At 49.9% G+C, this 18,713-nt stretch overlaps 1 protein-coding gene across 1 annotated transcript; it reads right to left on the minus strand.

Moving 5' to 3' along the window:
- Positions 1-3,119: 3,119 nt before the first annotated feature.
- Positions 3,120-16,350, minus strand: TMEM183A (transmembrane protein 183A). Its single transcript, XM_087762286.1, has 8 exons — positions 16,165-16,350; positions 15,408-15,497; positions 12,267-12,422; positions 9,864-10,023; positions 8,536-8,716; positions 5,120-5,200; positions 4,304-4,459; positions 3,120-3,437 (listed from the first exon to the last, which is right to left on the minus strand). The coding sequence occupies exons 1-8, from the start codon at positions 16,334-16,336 to the stop codon at positions 3,252-3,254; spliced, it is 1,182 nt and encodes a 393-aa protein (XP_087618412.1). The 5' UTR covers positions 16,337-16,350; the 3' UTR covers positions 3,120-3,251.
- Between the last annotated feature and the right edge of the window lie 2,363 nt (positions 16,351-18,713).

Raw genomic sequence — 18,713 nt, forward strand, 5'->3', positions numbered from 1 at the left:
TCCCCAGCAAGGAGAGGGGCAACGTGAGGCCAGGGTGGTGGCCAAGCCTCCACGTTTTCCCCAGGGAAACCGGAGAGCCGGGCCGGATCCGCTTACAGCCCTTCCATTATTCAGGAGCCCGAGCAGGACAAAGTGGAGGTAAAACAGGGCCCCACGCAGCAGGGAGAGCAGCGGGGCTCCAGCCATCACGATCCCGATCTGGGGCTCCGTTTCCACACCACCAGGGACCCTTTTGAGTCACATCCTACAGAAAAGAGTGATTATCCTACAGCAAACCCCAGCCTGCCCTGCCCACAGCCCTGGCAGGGACCGTGGAGACCTGTCGTATCACTGCCTCACCGCATCCCGCCCCTGGAGAACACAGAAAAGGATTATTTTGGCAAACAGCCTTCAAGAGGCTGGGCTCGGGGTGGAAACCCCCTCTGCTTGGGGCTGAGGTCTGGCAGGAGTCACTCACATCGCTGAGCAGATCCCGCGCAGGGTTTCTGTGCTCCGGGTAAGGGAGGAAGGGGAAAAGCTGGCACCCTGCAGCTCCAGACGCGGGGCAGCAGAGCCCAACCTCTGCAGCATCCCGGCCGCCTCGCCGGCCTCCCCGCGCAGATCGCAGCAGGTCCCCGATCCCTGCCAGCGCTGCTCATCAGCACGGCTCCGTCACTTGCGTCATTGTAAGGTTTGCTACTTGCAAAGGGAAAAATTGAAAATCGTTCTTCTACATTTTATACGTTTCAGCCTTGAAAAAGGCTGGTGTAGGAGAGGCACCTCTGGGTTAGGGGCATCTGTCCCTATTTAAATATCCTTGTTTGAAACCAGCAGGTCTGCTGGCAGCTGGAAACACCCCATCCCTCTGCTTCCCGGCGTGACAGCCTGTGCCGCCCGCTCCACTCGAGCTGCCCAGGGAGAGTAACGGGGCTGAAAACGATTCGCCATCTGGAGCGGGTGCTGCCAGAGTCCCTCTGCCCCAGAACATTAAGCATATCCTGGACAACGCCATCCGCCCGATTAGAACCTGTTCCTGCTTTCACAGATGTCAGAAACACGCAGCCCTAAGATTTGTTCTGTATTTCTTCACAGAAGCGAGAGCAAGGCGCAGGCCACCGTTCCCAGTCCCCACTCAACTGGGTCAGGTCTCCGCAGGTGAGGGCAGAGCCTTAGGCAGACACCAGCCTGCTCCGTCCTCCTGCCACCCAGCCCCGAGCCGGGACCGAACATCTCTGCTCCCACCCTCCACGTCCACATCTTGCACAAGCAGCAATCACCAGGCACACGGCACTGGCATCATCGCGTAAAGCAGAGGAGTTTTCAGGGTCTGTAGTGGAAGACGCCTTGAAGCATCCTCTTCAAAGCGCCTTGGATTCTGCAGAAAACAGGCTCTGACTGAATAGCCGTCTCCCTAGGAGGGCGTACGCCAGCCCAGAGAGCTCCCGCCCAAGACAACAGATATCCGCACAAGCTGACAATGCTTCACTTACTAAACTCCCGTGGAGGAAGTCCACCACACGACCACTGACGACTTGTCACAGTTCAGCGGTATTTAACCGCACCTCAAAAAAGGCGACTTACTCATCCGTTGTCCTGGAGCAGCTTCCTTCTGCACAGGCACTGCCACGTGTTGCACAACGCTCCGCTCGGACGGAGCGCTGCGGCTGCAGCCTTCACCCACAGCTCCAGCGCTAACTTGCTGCCCTTCCTCTCCGGCACCACAAAGGCGATCACAACTCGGACCAGGCTCCACTACCCCGGGAACCAGCTTCCTTATCACGGTTGCGACACGTTTCTCTTGCCCTGTATCTCTGCTTCAACTGATCTAGTTTCAAAGCTGACCTGTTGGCATCACTGCGTATTCAGCGGCAGTGAAAAGGGGAACTGTGAGACAGGAGGTCTCCCGAACACATTCGTTTGAAGTCACCATCACAGAGCATCTAACGTAGATCCAAGTTTGGGGTAGACGTCCTTGGTGGTGATTTACAGAGCGGCAGAGGCACACGCAAGAAACTCCTTGCAGGCAGCTACACAGGGACCGTGGGGCATTTGCATATTAAATTCAAACCGCGATGGCAGAACTCCCTCTCCTTCCGGGAGCTTCACTAAACATCACGCACGGAAAAGCGCTCGGTTACTCCTGCTTGAGACAAGATCTGATGTGAAATAGGACTGAGGAGCTAAGCATCAACAGGCAGCAGAACTCAGGCCAGGGTTCCTCCTTCCCCTGCTGCCCACCTGCACTCCAGTACCTCCTCTGCCTGCCGCCGCTCCTCCACGAGACCCCCCTCTCTCAGCAGCAAGATGTTCACCCGCTGAATTAAATCTCCAGCCCAACTCGTTCTGGACACAACGGACAGGCCCAGCCTCTGGGCCTCTCTCCCTGCTCCATCAACCCAAAGCCACAGAAAATTTCGGGGCTGCTTCTTCCTCACAGAAATGAATTTGTTTAGTCAAGAATCACATCACCGATCGCTTCTGGGCCTTCCGGTGTCAACAGGCCAACACTGCTCCACTGCTCTTAGAAAAGACACAGAGTCACGTCCTTCATCACTGCTTCAGTTATTTTAGTTTATCCCCTCCCTCCGTTTATCTTCTCTGAAAAGCACCTTCTGGTTTTAAAAGTTTAGATCTTCTTTTCAAAGAAGAAACATCAGGGTGAGAACTTGGGAGCATCTTTACATTCAAGAAAGACTTTTGCCTTACAAATCCTCTTTGAAATAATGCCTTTGTTTGATCATTTCTGCTTTTTTTCTTTCCTTAAACTCATATCTGTTGGACTGTGAATTAGTGTTATTGTTGATCACTGCTGCTTTGCTTACCGTGCTTCTCAGACACCGAAATAACACGCTGCGTTTGAATGCAATCACGCTGCAGCAAAACAAACACGGATTTTTTTTTTTTTGTAAATTGTTTCTGGTCATATTCAAGCTGGAAAGCAAAACCTCCTGCTTCTTCCCGAACAGAAAACAGGACCACTTTCATTAGCACCAAAAGGATTTTAAATGAACAGTTCCAGGGACCTCCTTTCAAATCATAAAATGTGAATTTTACATAAAAGTGTGTTTACAAATAGTTTCTGCTTTACACTCAGCTCTGCCCATCACTGACCAGAAGTTATATACATACAGACTAGCTCAGTAGCTTCAACCACTTGCAAGGAGACTGCAGAATTTATTTAAGAAATAAAAATCAGATTTCCTGGTTCCTAGAAATTCTCTTCGGCCTGCCAGATTCAGTCACCTGCCGGCTCCTGCAGACTCAGGAGAGCACTAAGCTTTTGGAGAGAAGGGGTACTGTGGGTGCCACCAATCCAGGAGCCGCACGCTATGCACAGGGTCCAGCACAACCTGCACTCCTTGGTCAAGGCGAGGTTTCTTGCCATTGCGAACTGGGGCGTCCTGGAACACCAGGCGCACGCGATGATGCCTCATGTCTGTGCTCACATTGATGGTGAACTGCAAGAGAAGAGGAGGAGGTGCTTCAGAAAATCAAAGTGATGAATAAATAGAGTTCTTCACAGTACACTTTTATATATATTATTTTTTTAATTCTTCTAAATCGTACAAGTCTGAAGCTATGCTCTGAATCTATAGCACTGGATGCAAACCAGTTCTCTCTGGCTGGCAACCCCAAATAGTAATGCCAGAAGTGAACCTGCAAGCAAGCGGCTCTCAGAGGAAGTCTGGAACCCCCCGCCCTACTCTTCAGTGAAGCCAGACCGAACCTCCCTTGGGCACAGGTCACTTCTGAAACCCAGACCTTCCAAGTACAGCCACATGTGCTGCCCCACGCTTTACCACTGCTCTTGCCTAAGCACACTTGCTCTGCTGCTGTCTGGAGCGGAGTTTGTGGAGGTTGGTTCAAAAGCTGCTCTTTCTCCCAGCAATCAGCAGTCAGGGACCAGATACCCATTGAAAGAGTTTGCTCATATAGGTTTTTGCTCTCAGAATTTATTGCTGTAAGGTAAGGAGATATTGTCTTGAGGAGTGAAGACCTCCTCTTCTCCTGCGTCCCTACCTCTTGTACCCTCCTGGGGTACTAACAGCTACTCTGCCCCCAGATGCTGCTGCACAACCACAGCTCCTTGCAGATTCTCTACGTCATCTGTATTTGCTGCACCAAATAGGGAAGAGCTGATGGAAATGCAGAAGCTAAACTGAGGAGATCCTCAGCACTTCCTCTGATCGTTAACCTTAAGATTCCCAAAATTGGTTTGTTGACGCAGCAGCGTGATTTACGCAACACCAAAGAGGTGTCCTCTTCATCTCCTTACAGAAACTGCACATGCCAAGTTTGCCTGGCAGATTTCTCAAACACTTACCAAGGTAAACGTCATACCCATGACTATTGGCACGAATATGAAGTTAAAGGTGGTGATCTGCAGTAGACAGCAATCCTGATCCGGATTTGTGTGGACTTCCTCATACTGAATCGGTGGCTGAAGACCTTTGCAACACTTGCTCTTAAATCTGGGAGACTTGAAAGAAAGAGAAACTTATTTAGCTAAGCAGGAGCCTATGATGAGAGCTTGGCTGCTTCTCACCAGCGCTGACTAGCAGGTTCCCACCGCAGTCCCACGCGTTTGGGCAGAGCGTTACATGAACGACAAAAAGCCAGCACTCGGGACAGGCAATTCGCAGGACCATTTCTTTAGAGGGGAAAGTTGCAGAATTCCCAAGGCTGCCTGAAACTACTGGCTTTTCCGAAGGCCCATTTTCATTGGCAGGTTTTCATTGGCAGTGTTGGCTTTCTTTACTTCTCTGGGAAATCTTTCCAATGGTAAAACAAGAAGTTTGAGATTTTGGTCTACATTTTGACCACTAAAGTAAAATAGTCTGGTTTTTGGTAGGAATCAGCAGCGATGACCCAAAGATTAGATTATTTGGGGTAACAAACGATCCACATCTTGCAGTGGAGAAAGGATACCAAATGAGGAAATAAAAATGTAGGATTCTAAATATCAATACAGACTGAAAACTGAGTGTAGTTTCAGAATGTGCTTTAGTTTATCATGGGAGTCTGAGTTTCCATTTATTGTCTGAACACATAAAAAAGTTTCCACCTTTCTTTCTACCACCCAAAAAAATCATTACTGCTTCAAAAAAAAGTCACAGCCATTCTGGTTCTTCTTTCATACCTGCTTTTTGAACTTGAAGTTGAATTCCCACATTGCTTCTTGTCTGTTCCCTTCAATCTTTTTGCACCAGAAAAGCAGACACTGAGGTGGGGGGAAAAAAAAAAAAGAAACACAAAATTATGAAACCCTTAGAGGCACCACTTTAAATAAGTTTTAGCAGAGCATAAAGGCTTCCGGTTACAAACACAATCACAGAGGAGCAGTTAGAAGCCATTTATTCAAATTAATTATGTTCAAAGAACACACTCAGCGATTTAGGCCTCCCAGTTTCAAGTTGGCCAACTCATCATGCAACTGGATGATACAACAGGTAGCCACTGACAGGCTAAACAGAAAAATCCTGTGGGGCAATTTGTCCCTTTCATAGGGCAGAGATGAGCGGTACAGATTCACCCGTTTCCCCCACCCACCAAGAGCTCCCATTAAACTGGACTTCAAACAAGACTAAAGCGAGGAACAACTGAAAACAGAATAAGGATCAAGAAGAAGAGAATCCAGAGGGAAATGCAAAGACCAATACATGAGCTATGAGGTGACGGATGAGAAAGTTCCTAAGCCACGGTAGTGCCAAAAGAAGGTCTTGACATCACTAGGCACTGACTGTCATACTTCAGAGTATAAAAACACTGCCAGGATAGCACAGTCTGATCAACCTACTGTGCCTTTTTAAAAGAAAATGAGAAAAGGGCCTCAAACTGCATCAGAGGTAACCAGCACTGCCCTCCCATGCAGACATACACCAGGAGTCCTCCAATTTAATCCAGTTATCACTGTGTGGTCCACAGGATCCATCCCAGGATGTAGCACTCGTTCTAGAGCAGGAGTCTCAGCAGAACTCCTGCATTAAACGGAGTAGTCGGGAAATTCCCTGCCTACCAGTGAGTAGAAGCAACTAGCCTTCAACAGCCGAGAAAAGAACCTGGCAAGCCAGTCCAGCCATCACTGAAAGTGTTTCCACACCACAGATGCCAGCCCACCACAGCTGGTCTTATCTTTCCACAGTGTCAGCAGGAAAAGGAAGAATAATATGGGTAAAGATAACTCCCCCTGACCCATACACAGCCTCTCCCACGCCAAGAGAAGGCCTGACTGGGTTGCAGGGTGAAGCACACATTTAATTTCATTCCAGAATAGCGTGACCCCAAATGAAACAAAGCCAGAGCCAGCATCCACCATGGGGGCTCCGTAATTAGAGACTACAGGTGATAGGAGACCCTTTACTTCAACTCTGAGTCGTGTCCATAAACAAGAGTCCTTAAAGGGACTTTATCTCGACAATCTTCATGAGGTGAACAACAAAGCTATGTGGAGTCAAGCTCAGAAACATGCGTCAAGTAACCTCCACCTGGGAGGAGGTGGCCCTCAGTTTTTCCTGATAAAAAACATTCTCCAGATCTTTTTTAACTCAGGTGAGCAGCAGATGCTGCTGAGTTTAACTCCACCATCAGTGGCATTTGTAGTTCACCTGCAGAGACAGCCTGGTCTAGCAACTTGTTTGGTCATGGCAAGTAGCGAAGCACAAAACGGTCAGTACCTCCTAAGGGGCAGAGGATGTCGTCCACGGGTCAGCCGTCCTGCCCTTCAGACGCGCCGTACGGCCTGCCGCTCCACCAAAAATAATGGGGGTGTCTTTAAAGGGCAAACACTTCTGCTGACACCATAACGGCTCCAGTGTCCCACACAAGCTAGGCTAGGGAAAGAAAAAAGGAAATTAAAGAGGAAAAGCTAGATTTGATAACACCCGGGTCTGGGGGCTCCTCTTGCCACATGCAGTTTATGTAGGCATTTGCCATTAGTTTCAATGACCCGTAAAGGTAGAACCAAAGCCCATGAAAGCAAGAACGTGGGGAGGCAACATCAGATCCTCCTCCATACCCACTGTGCCAAGGCATTTCTGCGCACAGTAACACAGGCGGAGCTCAGAGTCTTGCAATGCAGTAGCACAGCAAGACCAGACTCAGGATGGGTCTTTTATGCTCCAAGGGGTTAGGTCAAACCTCTACTGTTCTAACAAAGCCTCGTCACCATTTAATTTCCTTTTTTAAAAGCTGAATAATAAAAGGCTGCACATCAAGAATCTTCCCCACACCGTTAGTACAGTAGAAGCACTAGCAGTGGGCACCAAAGCCGTTATGATGTCAATGTGAATGCTTCCAAAATGCCGACCCCTGCCAGCATCATCTCAGGGTTTCTAGCTCCTACAGCCATGCTGCCAGATCCGAGCAGTGGTAGGAAGTTAGACTCAGAAGGACTAAGTTGGAATTTCCTAGAAACGTTTTGCTTTTTATTTTTTAAGAAAGATGATACCCAAACTGGGGAGTCGCAAAGAGAATGAAGAGCTCTGGATGCAGAGATAAGACTACACACCGAACTGTGTGCTCTTCTCCTGCTCTGCAGCACCACCTGCTTGTGTGACTGCTGGATGCTCCCTAAGCGGTATGACATTTTTTCCAGTATCCACCCAGGGAGAGGAAGGAAGAAAGGAGGGATGTCACACACACAGATAGATGAGATTGCTCTATTTTGCATGGAAAACAAAGTACAACTCTGAACCAAAACCACTTCAGTTTGGCTCCAAAAACCTCATTCGACAGGTTTTTGACTTTGGATTTGGAGGCTGGAGAATTCACACTGTTGCTTAAGCTGCTCACAGAGTATCAGCCAGTTGCAAGTTAAAACCAAACAAGAGACACAGAGGCATTTCAGAGTTAATGGTCAACAGCAATTAAAGAGGAATGGATATGCAAGTGCTCCAAGCTGGGATAGCAAAGAGAATTGCCTGCCCACACCAGAGACAAACCCTTTACAGCCCAACACAACTGCAGCCCGGGTCCCAAAGCAGACATCTGCTCTGCACATTTGCCATGCTCACAACCCTCACTGCCCTCCCTCGCCCAGACACCAAGGACGATGGATGACCTACAGGAACGTAGTACGAAATGACTCCCTTTCAGAGGCTATCAGTGTCACTTCTGATCTCTCCAGATGCCTGCTACAGAGAAAAGATGTATTCTGGCAGACAGTGTCAGAATAAAGCAGAAGATATAAAAGCTGATCCTACTGCAACCTCCTTTCAGCAACAAATTTGCAACAGAGGAGGGGAGAGCTGCGAATATCCCTAGCAGCTGTGACATTCAGTGAAGCAAGTGCCTTTTTGCTGATTACAAAGATGTTGTGGTAGGACTTAAGCAGAAGTTACCCAGCAGAGTAACTAGAATCCTCTGCAGTAGCAACTACACAGATACAAATAACCAGCATGCTTTTAAAAATCACTATTCAGAGTTAGCAATCATCCTACACCCAAGCTTCACTGGTGACCATCTAACCATCAACTATTTTTCTTCTAGAAAGAGAACAAAAAAAACAGGAAGAGCAACATCTCAGACATATCCAACTTCCTTAGTGATTCCACTTACTCTGGAATTTTTTAAAGTGCTGGGAGTACTGTCTGGAATAGCTGGATTCCTGGAGACTCGAGACGCAAAAGGCTCGTACATGTGGTACAGCGACCGGATGACACATGCACGGAGACAGTGCAGCTTCTCCATGGACTCTGGCCGCAAGCGGAGAGGCAGGTACGCATCCAGACTGTAGTGCCTGAAAAGCCAACGACAAACCCAACACGTGCTGAAGGGTCAGAATGCCAGAGACATGCAGAAGAGAGCTATGAAGAGATCAACATTGAGAAAAAACTGAACATCTGATTGATCAGAGGACCTCTTGTCAACTCCGAGTGCTTCAAGGGTGTTGTAGTGCTCTACATGAAATGACATGACAGTCTCAAAGACTTTACCTGCATCAGACAGGTTTCCAGCATACACATAAGCATATCAAGCTACAATTCCCCAATAATTCCTTGCAGACAGTTTGCCCAGAGGGACCAGATGGTGTTTGAGCTGCAGGATGCACAAAGGCCTGCAGATTCCTGCAGGTTCTCAAGGATCACTTTAGCTGAGCTTGACTGTATGCCTGCAGAGAACTGCCTGAGCAGTCTGAATGCCTGCTCTCGGGGGTCATTCTTTGATCAGATGCCAAAGGAACCTTTGCTAGGGAACTTCACACTAAAAACCAGGGGCGAGGACGACCACGGCTGCTATTTGCTCTGTACTCCTGCTGCTTGTGCCTCCTGGGCAACAGATACAGAAACGTAAAAAAAAAAAAAAAAAGTTCTGTCCTGAAGGCAAGTTCAAGTGACACACACCAGGACAGAAGGATTTCTTTCAAGTTTTGCCCACCTCTTTGCTCTTCTTCTCGTATTTTATTTATAACTTATTTCTGCCACCGAGACAGCTCCAAAATGCCTTAGTTTCTCTCAGGCCACCCTAATTACAGGAAGGTGGCCATGATCAAAGCTTGAAGCAGGGCAAGTTTTCTGTCAGTGATGTTTGCCTGTCTGTCAGTAAGGTAATGGCGCTGACCTTACCGTAAGCACTCGGAGTGCTTTACACACAAAGCACACTGTTACAAACAGGAGCGCGTAGGCCATGGCAAGCAGAAAAGCACATGATGCTTTGAGATTTTATATGGAGCATACAGGAATATGCCACACAGATCCATTTCCAGACCCAAAGCAGACGTGATATAGCACAACCCTTCACCAAATGAGGCCTGCATCACCATGTCAATATGCAAATATCATAGGACACTAGCCTAGAGGGAATTATTCCCTTATTTACAGCTCTGCAGAGAGCCGGTCACTGCTGAAGCCTCCTACAAATAGTTTAAAAATTCTCTAGAGTCTCACCTTCTGTAGAGCCTGGTCCAAAAGGCAGCAGTGCAAGTAACAGTCCAGGCTTTCTTGCAAATCAAAGAAAACCGGACAATGTCTTCAGGGCGAATGTAGGAAGCCAGCAACAGCCAGATATCAATGGGGTATTCTTCTCCACCACCCCCATCAGGATCTTCTATAATGCAATGAAGGTATGTTAGTGTGGTAAAGAACCTCTTTATCAAGTCACATCTAGAGGCGTGTGCTTTACTACCTACCGGTAGCACGGGGTAAGCAGCTGAAATATGTATATACACACAGTCAGCCAAACAAGCCCAAGTTAGTACAACTTCATTATCACTGCTACCGGTTTTCATCAGCATTCACTTGCCCATCCGCACAACCATCATGTTTTCCCTTTGCTGGATATTTGCCATCATTTATCCCTGCTGCACTGTTTGCACAAGTATGCAAAGTGGCAGATTCAAAGGATAATCCAGGCTGAACAGGTTCTCTGGAGGTCTCTACTCCGAACAGCCCAGCCCAGAGCAGGCTGAATTAGATCATTTTGTTCAGGATCTTGTCCCATCAAGTTCTGACTGTAGCCGAGGATGGAAACCCCACAGCCTTTCTGGACCCTGTTTCAATGCTTGACCTTTTGACAGCTAAAAAATAACACTTAAGCGGAGAAATAAAAATGGGATGGCAAATACAGACGCAACTTTATGTAAAGGAGGGCCAAGCTCATGCATTTTTATCAGAACTGCTCATTTAACGGGTTATCAAAAAAGGCTTTACCCTAGAAGTTGCTGAACATTAAGACATTGCCAAGCTTGTCAATTCTGTGTTCAAATGGTCACAATATTTTTGCAGGAGCTCTGCTAGGGAGGGCAAGCAATTCTCTTCTGCTACTGGTTAATCAACTGCTTTTCTTAAATCTCCAATTTCATTAAAGCTTCTTGGATAGGAAACTTTTAATGCCGTTCAGATGAATAGAACGGCCTGTTCTTCCTCTCAGAGGTGTCAGAACTGCTCAACCAGAACTGAAGGTTCAGAAACTCCTTTCATTCCTGCAGTGTTTTTAAGTTAACAGCACACGTTTTTCCACAGTTGTTGCTCCAACTTTAGGAGAAAAAATACTTCTAAAGAACATAAACAGCTAAACAATATGGAGCGTTAGGAAGATTAAGAGAAAGAAAACATATGACTTGTACATAGTGCTAACAGAAAAAAATGCTATGAGGTTTGTGAACAAGTGGCACAAAGGAGGTGTTTAAGAATTTTAAGGGTGCCCGATCTAATCCTGAGAGAGCAGGTTAATAACAAAAGGCAGTACGTTATCCTCATCTTATAATTGCTACGTTCATTGCCAAGGAAAGCTCTGGATGTGATCACTTCCCTACACCACTACAGATTTATGGCAGGCACACCCACATCGGGCTGTAACATCCGCTCTGCTGTTTCAGCTCTGACTCAAGAAGCCATCAAACTACACAGCTGCTGAACGGCAGAGTGCAGCCAGAAGCATCGTCTGTCTATTAGCATTTTTTCTCCCCTAAACACTTAGCAGAAATAAGACAAGGTTGTGGTAGAACAGAACACAGTCTTTCCAGACTCGTAACTCCCATAACTCTAGCCACTCGGATATTCTTATTTTCCCAGAATTCCCAAGCACATCTTAATAAAAGATATTAAGCTCCTATCCCAGAGAGTTCCTGTGTTACACAAATTAGTATCAGTATTAACAAAGTTAGGTTTTTCTTAAGTTCAAGAAACCAAGTTAAAATGTGTTTCTCAAAGCAACCTGTTATTAGAAACTCCTGCAGGATTCCACAGTGCAGCAGCAGTTTGTTGCTTACACTGCGTTGCAAATTGCTTTCTATAGAGTTGCACAAAGTGTAAATGCTGAAGGATACGTATCCCTGGAATTAACTTACTATGGTGCCACGGGGCCAAATTCACTTGCTTGCTGGAAAAAGAGCCCTCTAAACTCATTTGTAACAAACCACAGCCTTGGAAACATCCTGAAGACAGAGTTTGTATTTTGCCAACAAATGCATCAGGGACGGCAGCATTGTTTTCTCCCCAAAGCAAACCCTGCTTTCACCAACATGTGTTCAAAGAAGAAACACGTCCAGTGGCAAAGTTTCACAACTCTTTCGCAGAGCAGCATTCATTTTCCAAGGTTGAGAGAAGAAAGGAATGAGCTCTCCGGCTTGGATTTCAAGCCCAAGGCTCTGCCTGTGTGAAAAGACACCACCTCTGACCCAGCAGATCTAAAAGTGATGTAACCCTTGGCATTTCTTTGTGCACATACAAGTTCCAGAATGCCCCAAAGAGCCCGTGACTAACCTGCAAATAGCAAGCATTAACACCACACACGCAGAATATGCAGAAGCAGCCCACCCAGAGCCCCCCAGGAGAGGCTGGCGACCATACCTTTGTGCCTTTTGCTCTTCTTTTTTCTAGACGCAGTTCGCCCGTTGATGCTTTCCTTTGTATCCATTTCATCGCTGCTGTCACAAGACTCTCCCGACACGGAGAGAACTTCCTCGGCAGGAACACAAGAAGCTTCCAAACCACACAGGGATTTCACTGAAATGACAAGCAACGACACGGTAAGAATACCAACAGAGAGAAAAAGGCGATCCCAGTTCAGGAGATACTTCAGTGGAACCACTGCTAAGAATGCTAACTGCATTAAAGCTTTCTGGTGAGCGACACAAGCAATAAATCCTGGGCCAGAGGATTACCTTGTCAGAGAAAGATTAGCACGGGTGAGTGAATTGGAAACATAATTATTCAGCTTTTTGTTTTAAAGAATGAACAATGAGGACAATTACCAGCACATTATGCAGATGATCCCATTGGTTTAGCTGAAGCTGTTTACAATTCCGAATAAAACAACAGGCTCTTTCTCTGCAGTGCTAACTGGTTCCCCTGCATACCAGAGCTTCCGTGCATGACCACCGTTCAGCCTGTATAGAGCCAGCACCTACTCTGTAATTGTTCAATGAACACAGAGAAGATGCACTCCCTTCTCAGCAGGATAAAGAGATCCTGTGGCCGATGACACACAATCCATCAGCGATATAACTCATTGCCAAGCATACAGGAGCTCTACTTCTCCTAGAATTTAGTGAAGGGAAAGACTCTGGCCTAATGAGGAAAACAGCAAGTCGAGTCAGTTGGTTTTTTGTTTGGTTTTTTTGGGTTTTGGTTTTTTTTGGGGGGGGGGGGAGGTTCTGCTTCTGGGGAGATGCTTAGACACATCCCTGTTACAAAATTTTATTTTTAAAAATTGATCTGTAAACTGAGGGCTCATTAGGGCAGAAAAATCCACTTGTGAGGCAGTAATGACAGTCTTGAAAAAGAAAGGTGCGGTCCTAGTTACAGCTGCATGAGGCACTGTCACAGAGAGACCAGCATTGTAACAGCATTGCAAACACTTTGCAAATAGTCTGTAAAATTCATTCAAGAAAGCTGAATTTCAACCTAATGCGCTGGGTGAAGAAAAGGACTTCTACCAAGAGGCACCTGACCAGGCCAGAGGAGGCTTGCACTGCCCAAGCTTTTCTAACCCAGCACAAACTGAAGCCCAGGAAGGTTTTATACATTACAGCCACCAGAGCCACTGGAAAGCAAGACGTGCTGTTTGAATTAAAGGGACAGAGCAGCAGACAAAGAAAAAAATATCAGGAACTGACCATAAATAGATTCAGGCGAGAGACGTTCTCATTTCTAACCACAGAACAAGGTTTCAAAACGGTAAGACAGCGGACGGAAAGCCAGTCTTGAGATAGAGCTTGACTGTACCCACTGACTAGAGGCGCTTTAGTGCTTTGCTAAACCAGTTCTACCTCGCTTTGCACAGTTTACTCTGTAAACTGTATGCATTCATGACAGCGGTATCCCTCACTGTCAAACTGTACTGCCCTCTCTACATGACCTTTTATAGGCAAAGAGAAATAGATGGCAACACGAATGGCAGTAAGTTATGACATCAAATACAGCCAAGCAAGAGAGGACAACAACTGACAGAGACTCAGAGAGGGGTTTAGAAAAAGAAACCGTCGCACTCTGAAAAGGGAAGATCAGCATCTGAGTCTACTGAATCACACTGCATCGCAATCTCGCAGAGGCACCCCCTCTTCATCTCACAGCAGTAATTCCCACCTCATCCCCGGGGGATAGGATGGGGAGGAAAAAAGCTCAGGAAAATTCCGCCTGGCCTTTGCTCCCCTCCCCATGAAGCTCCCCGCTTGCTGGCAGGCACACGCAGTGCGATGTTTACTTGGAGCCAAGAGCCAGGAGGTGAGCGAGGCCAAAGGCTAAAGCTCCCTGGGCAGAGGCTGCTGTCCCTGTGTGGTGGCACGCTGCACCAGATAAGGCTGTAGCATGCGTCAGGACTGCACCAGATAAGGCTGGGGCTGGGGAGGAGAGATCCTGAGGATCCCCGCCTAAGGAGGGGAAAGCCCCAGTGACTCTGCACTGCAAAGACCTGAGAAAGGGGCAGGCAGGGAACTGCTGTGACCTGGAGTCATCTAGACAGCGTGGAAGTGAGCTAGAAACAGAGCAGGATTTTAGGAGAGGGGTTGAGCTGGACAAAGCAAGCGATGCTGGATGCAAGGACTCGGGGTGGGGCAGGGAGAAAAGACAACAGAGTTTGCCAGGTATGATGCTGAAGTGCAGTACTTTGAGGCACTGCCTTAAAGAGACAGAATAGAGAAGGGTGAACAGGAGAGGGAATGGGAAGAAGGAAGCCCTCAGCCTGTTACAAAGGAGGCAACAAAAGAGGGAGGTACCCTGATCTTAAAAGCTTGAGAAGTAGCAGCTAAAAAGGATATTCAGCAGCATCACTGCCCCATGGAGTCTCCCCATGACAGGCACTCAGGCAAAGAGCTTGTTTTCTTTAAACGTGTAAGATTTCAGCAACATAACAAGAGTTTTCCTATATGAAGGGTTCAGTCATCACTGTCAATGTGTGACATTCACCTCCAGCATTTCTCAAGCAAACAGGGTGTTGTAGTTCAGAATGCTCACAGCAGCTAAAAGCCATGGAGGAAGCAGATAACAAATATTGCAATACCTTTCCAGGAAATTGCTTGTTTATACAGTTCACCAAGGAAACAGTAACACCCTCAAAAGATCCCCTTGCAGCTTGCAGCACAGGGGGGGAACATGTTTGCCAGAACTATCATAACCTTATTCCCACTGGAAAGAATTTTACATGCTAATAAAGTTGTATACAGTTTTATATGAGGTAATAAAGTAATAAAGACTGCTATCATGTTGTTTTCTGCTTCAAGCAGGAGGTAACACCCAACAGTTAATGGAAAGAGGCCTTCCATTTCAGGCACTAACAAAGACTCAGCAATTCTTACTGGGCTTCCAACAGGCTTTCTGCAAAACCTCCTAAGATCCTAAAAACCTGATTCTGCAGAGGAACACAGACTCATTTTCAGGCACCAAATGAGACAGATTTTCTCAGGCCATGGAGGGGGAGTTTCCCACATCATGCAGAGGTCAGCAAAACAGAGAGGCAGCCTGGGGAAGGCAGGCTCCCCGCTGTAGACTCACCTTCCTGCTGAACTGCATTGGCCACAGCTTTTTTCACCCGTCCAGATTTCACGACAGCTGGGTCTGAGTTAGCATAATCTGCCACCGTCACTGCAGGAGAGTCGGGAGACAGGACATCAGCGGGATTACGGATTATAAGGGAGGGGATAGAAGGCCTAAGAGCTGCGATCCCTCAAGGGGACACTCCCCACAGGAACGGAGGCTTGAGCGGGAGGTGCACAAACAGGAGAAGGAGCCCCAGCAGAGAGGTGCAGGCCAGGAGCCCCCAGCAGGCCTCCACCCCAGCCCATCAGGCTCCCGAGCCCAGGGGAGCCACCCCCCTGCCCAGCTCTCCCTCTCCCTCCACCCCAACCAACGCCAAACTCCACATCCCCCCTCACACTCACGCCTGGCTGATCCTCTAGGCCCAGGCTCCTTCTTCGCGGACCAAGACGGCTCATTCCCACACTCCCACATCGGGCCAGATCCCCCCCGCAGCCCTCTCCATGCACAAGCCCGAGTGGGCCCCGCTCACCTCCCGGGGGAAGCTGGACCGTCCCCAACTCCCCTCCCCCTGGCCAAGCCCAGGCCCCTCAGCCCCTCGGGCGAGACCACTTCGTCCCTCAGGCCGCGGCCCAGCCCCTCTTCCCAGCCCCTGCCCGGCCCCGCTCCCCTCAGGCCCCGCTCCAGGCCCAGCCCGGCCCCGCTCCCCTCAGGCCCCGCTCCAGGCCCAGCCCGGCCCCGCTCGCCTCAGGCCCGGGCGCGGCCCGCTCCTCACCGCGCTCGGAGCAGACGTCGTCAGCCCGGAACTTGAGGCGTTTGCGGGCGCCCCTCTTGGGCATGGCGGCGGCGGCGGGGCGGCCGCGCGGGGCCATGTCCCGCCCGGGCCGCAGCGGGGCCGCGGGGACAGCGGGGACAGCGCCGCCCCCGCCCGCCCCGCGCGAGACCATGACGTCACCCCGGCCGCGACCCTGCCGGCGCGCCGCTCTGACGTCACGGCGGCGGGGGAGGGGTCGCTCTCTGTGCCGCCGCTGCGTAACAGTCGCCCCCCCCCCCCCCCCCCGACCCCGAGTCATCCCCGTGCCGGACCCCCGGCCCTCCCAGTACCGACGGCCTGCGGGCAACCGCCCCCCCAGTCCTCCCAGTAACGAGGGCGTCTGGGGATTTTCCCCTTCCCCCGGTAACAAGGGCCTCTGAGGTAATTTTCCCCTCACAGTAGCGAGGGCACTTGGGGGGGATGTTCCCCCCCAGTCCTTCCAGTAACGGGGACCTCCGAGGTAATTGCCCCCCCAGTCCTCCCAGTAACGAGGGCCTCTGGGGGGGTTTCTTCCCCCCCCCCCCCGCAGTAATGAGGGTCTCTGAGGTAATTGCCCCCCCAGTCCTCCCAGTAATGAGAGCTTCTGAGGTCATTGTGCCCTCCCTTCCCTCCCAGTCCTCCCAGTAACAAAGACCTCTGGGGGAATTCCCCCCCCAGTAATGAGAGTCTCTGAGGTAATTTCTCCCCCCCCAGTCCTCCCAGTAATAAGGGCATCTCAGGCAATTTCTGCTACCCTCTGCTCCAAGTCCTCCCAGTAATGAGGACCTCTGAGATAATTGCCCTTCCCAGTCCTCCCAGTAACAAGGGTCTCTGAGGTCATTGTGCCCCCCCCCCCCAGTCCTCCCAGTAACGAGGACCTCTGGGGGGATTTCCCCCCCACCCCCAGTAATGACGGCCTCTGAGGTAATTGCCCCCTCCCAGTAACAAGGGCACCTGAGGGGATACCCCCCCTCAGTCCTCCCAGTAACAGGGACCTCTGAGGTAATTGTCCCCCAGTCCTCCCATTAATGAGGGCACCTCAGGCAATTTCTGCCCCCCCCCCCCCCAAGTCCTCCCAGTAACACGGGCCCCTGGAGTGATTGTGCCCCCCTCACCAGTTCTCCTGGTAATGAGGACCTCTGAGATAATTGCCCTTCCCAGTCCTTCCAGTAACAAGGGTCTCTGAGGACATTGTGCGCCCCCCCCCCCCCAGTCCTCCCAGTAATGGGGACCTCTGGGGGGATTCCCCCCCCCAGGAATGACAGCCTCTGAGGTAATTACCCCCTCCCAGTAACAAGGGCACCTGAGGGGATATCCCCCCCCAGTTCTTCCAGTAATGAGGGTCTCTGGGGTAATTGCCCCCCCCCCCAGTCCTCTCACTAATGAGGGCATCTGAGGCAATTTCCACCCTTCCAGTCCTCCCAGTAGCAATAGCCCCTGGCGTGATTGCCCCCCACCCAGTCCTCCCAGTAATGAGGGGCTATGAGTCGATTGCCTCTCCCAGTAACAGCTCTTGCACCCACAGCTCCCTGAGCGCTTCCCCAGTGCCAATGCCTGCATGATCCCCCTCCTGCTCCCCCTCAAGCCCCCAGCTCCGGCTATGTCCCCAACCCTGGGTGTCTGCCACCACCCTGGGGTGCCCCGGCAGAGCCCACCCCCACCCCACAGACAACCACCGATCAGTGCCCGGGAGCGCAGCCTGCACCACTGGCTCCCAGCGCCCACCCCGCACCTTCATGGTGGGCGACCCCTCGCCTGCAGGTGTGGTGGTGGGTGGTCACCAGCTGTAAGCTGCATTTACTATTTCTTTTAGGGCTAAATGGGGTGCTCGATGCTTGTGGAAGAAGTGATGCCACCTCCCGGGGGAGAAATTGCTCAGAGGATCCGCAGAGGGAAAACAGGAGCGGCAGCCTGGAGTCTGATGACCATTTCAGGGCCTGTGTCCCCCTGAATGTTTGTGCCATGCTGAAATGGGGATTTGGGCACCACCAAGAGACGATGCTGGGTGGGATTCCTGGCCAGTCCTGAGGGTGTCCAAACTGGGAGGGTGGTGGGGTCTCGCTCCCCTCCTTTGGGATTTACACAACGGCGGAAGGGCACAAGCCCTGTCCCGCTCTCCCTGCCTCGACAGGCACCAACCAGCCCCCAGTGTGCTGCATTTTCCACCTGCGCTTCTTCGCTACGAGACCACTGGAGATGATTTGGCCCTCGGGAGGCCGGGGCCGCATCAAAACGCTTTCAGAACTGTGGCTTCAGCTCTCGCGCCTTGCCGGAGCGAGGTAACGCGCGGGATACAGAGAAATCCGCATTTCTGCTTTCCAGACATGGCCAGGAGCTAACGGTGTATATAACTTACGTTCCTGACCGTATTTCTTCCTCTCAGCGTTTCTTAAAATAAATTAAGAGCATTTTATCAGCAAAGAACATATCTGACAATCGAGAAAATTTGATCGTCCCAGACAGAAAGGCCATTCCGTGACAGATCCTGGTGCTTTATCCACCTCTTTGGTACTTGAAAATGGTTTTCTTGG

This window comes from Nipponia nippon, unplaced genomic scaffold (assembly GCF_047370975.1).
Source record: "Nipponia nippon isolate SJK-2023a ecotype South Korea unplaced genomic scaffold, ASM4737097v1 scaffold_25, whole genome shotgun sequence".
Classification (NCBI taxonomy): Eukaryota; Metazoa; Chordata; class Aves; order Pelecaniformes; family Threskiornithidae; genus Nipponia; species Nipponia nippon.

Coding starts and splice junctions, on each gene's coding strand:
- TMEM183A (XM_087762286.1), bottom strand. CDS start 16,336: ATGGTCTCGCGCGGGGCGGGCGGGGGCGGCGCTGTCCCCGCTGTCCCC. Junction 8,717..9,863: donor TGGACCAGGCTCTACAGAAG/GTGAGACTCTAG, acceptor TTGGCTTTTCAG/GCACTACAGTCTGGATGCGT. Junction 4,460..5,119: donor ACTTCAAGTTCAAAAAGCAG/GTATGAAAGAAG, acceptor CTTTCTTTCAAG/TCTCCCAGATTTAAGAGCAA.